This window comes from Austrofundulus limnaeus, unplaced genomic scaffold, assembly GCF_001266775.1.
Source record: "Austrofundulus limnaeus strain Quisiro unplaced genomic scaffold, Austrofundulus_limnaeus-1.0 Scaffold3260, whole genome shotgun sequence".
NCBI lineage: Eukaryota > Metazoa > Chordata > Actinopteri > Cyprinodontiformes > Rivulidae > Austrofundulus > Austrofundulus limnaeus.
This window is the reverse complement of record NW_013955662.1, coordinates 7,651-8,281: the sequence shown is the minus strand read 5'-3', so window position 1 is coordinate 8,281 and position 631 is coordinate 7,651. Positions and strand designations below refer to the sequence as shown.

The following is a 631-nucleotide window of genomic DNA, read 5'->3' as shown; positions in this document are numbered from 1 at the left end:
GATTGTTAGATTATTCACAGAATTATCAATGATAAAGCCAAATATGATATTTTCTATTCTCAAGTCTGGAATTTGCATATGTTTAGATAACCAGTGATGTAAATCTTCCCAAAAAGCACAAGTATATATACATTCATAAAAAATGTGGTTAGTAGTTTCAATATGTTCCTTACAAAATGAACAATTTGTACTTTCAAACCCAAACCGTTTAAAAAGAAAATCAGCAGACGGGTATATTCCATTAACAATTTTGAAGTGAATCTCTTTTACTTTTGGGGGAATAGGGAATTTGTAAAAATTTCCCCTCAATTGAGCAGCATTTTCTTTAGAAAATGAATTTAAAATTGAATTTCGACAAAAAGAGAGGGGGTGGAGTTTCTCATTGAAAATAAGTCGAATAGTTATGTTGTTTATTTTAGAATCTAATAGATTTTTGTTATCTATCAGAAGTGATGGAAGTTTTAGATCTGCAATATTTGTATCTAAGTTAGAGGCTATTGTTATAATAGCTTGAGGTATTGCATTAACCACTTTTTTATATTGCTTTTTATCATTTATATTAAATTTGGAATAAAAATCTTCGAATTTTAAAATATTACCCGTCCGATCTATCAAATGCATCACAGACCAT

General features: G+C 28.5%; 1 protein-coding gene across 1 annotated transcript; it reads right to left on the bottom strand.

Annotated features, from left to right (window-relative positions):
- On the bottom strand, positions 1 to 631 carry LOC106511813 (uncharacterized; the record flags this gene model as incomplete). The annotated part of the gene is given in 1 exon segment (XM_014000547.1): positions 1 to 631. A coding segment is annotated over 1 exon segment (631 nt), but the record flags the coding sequence as incomplete, so codon positions are not given.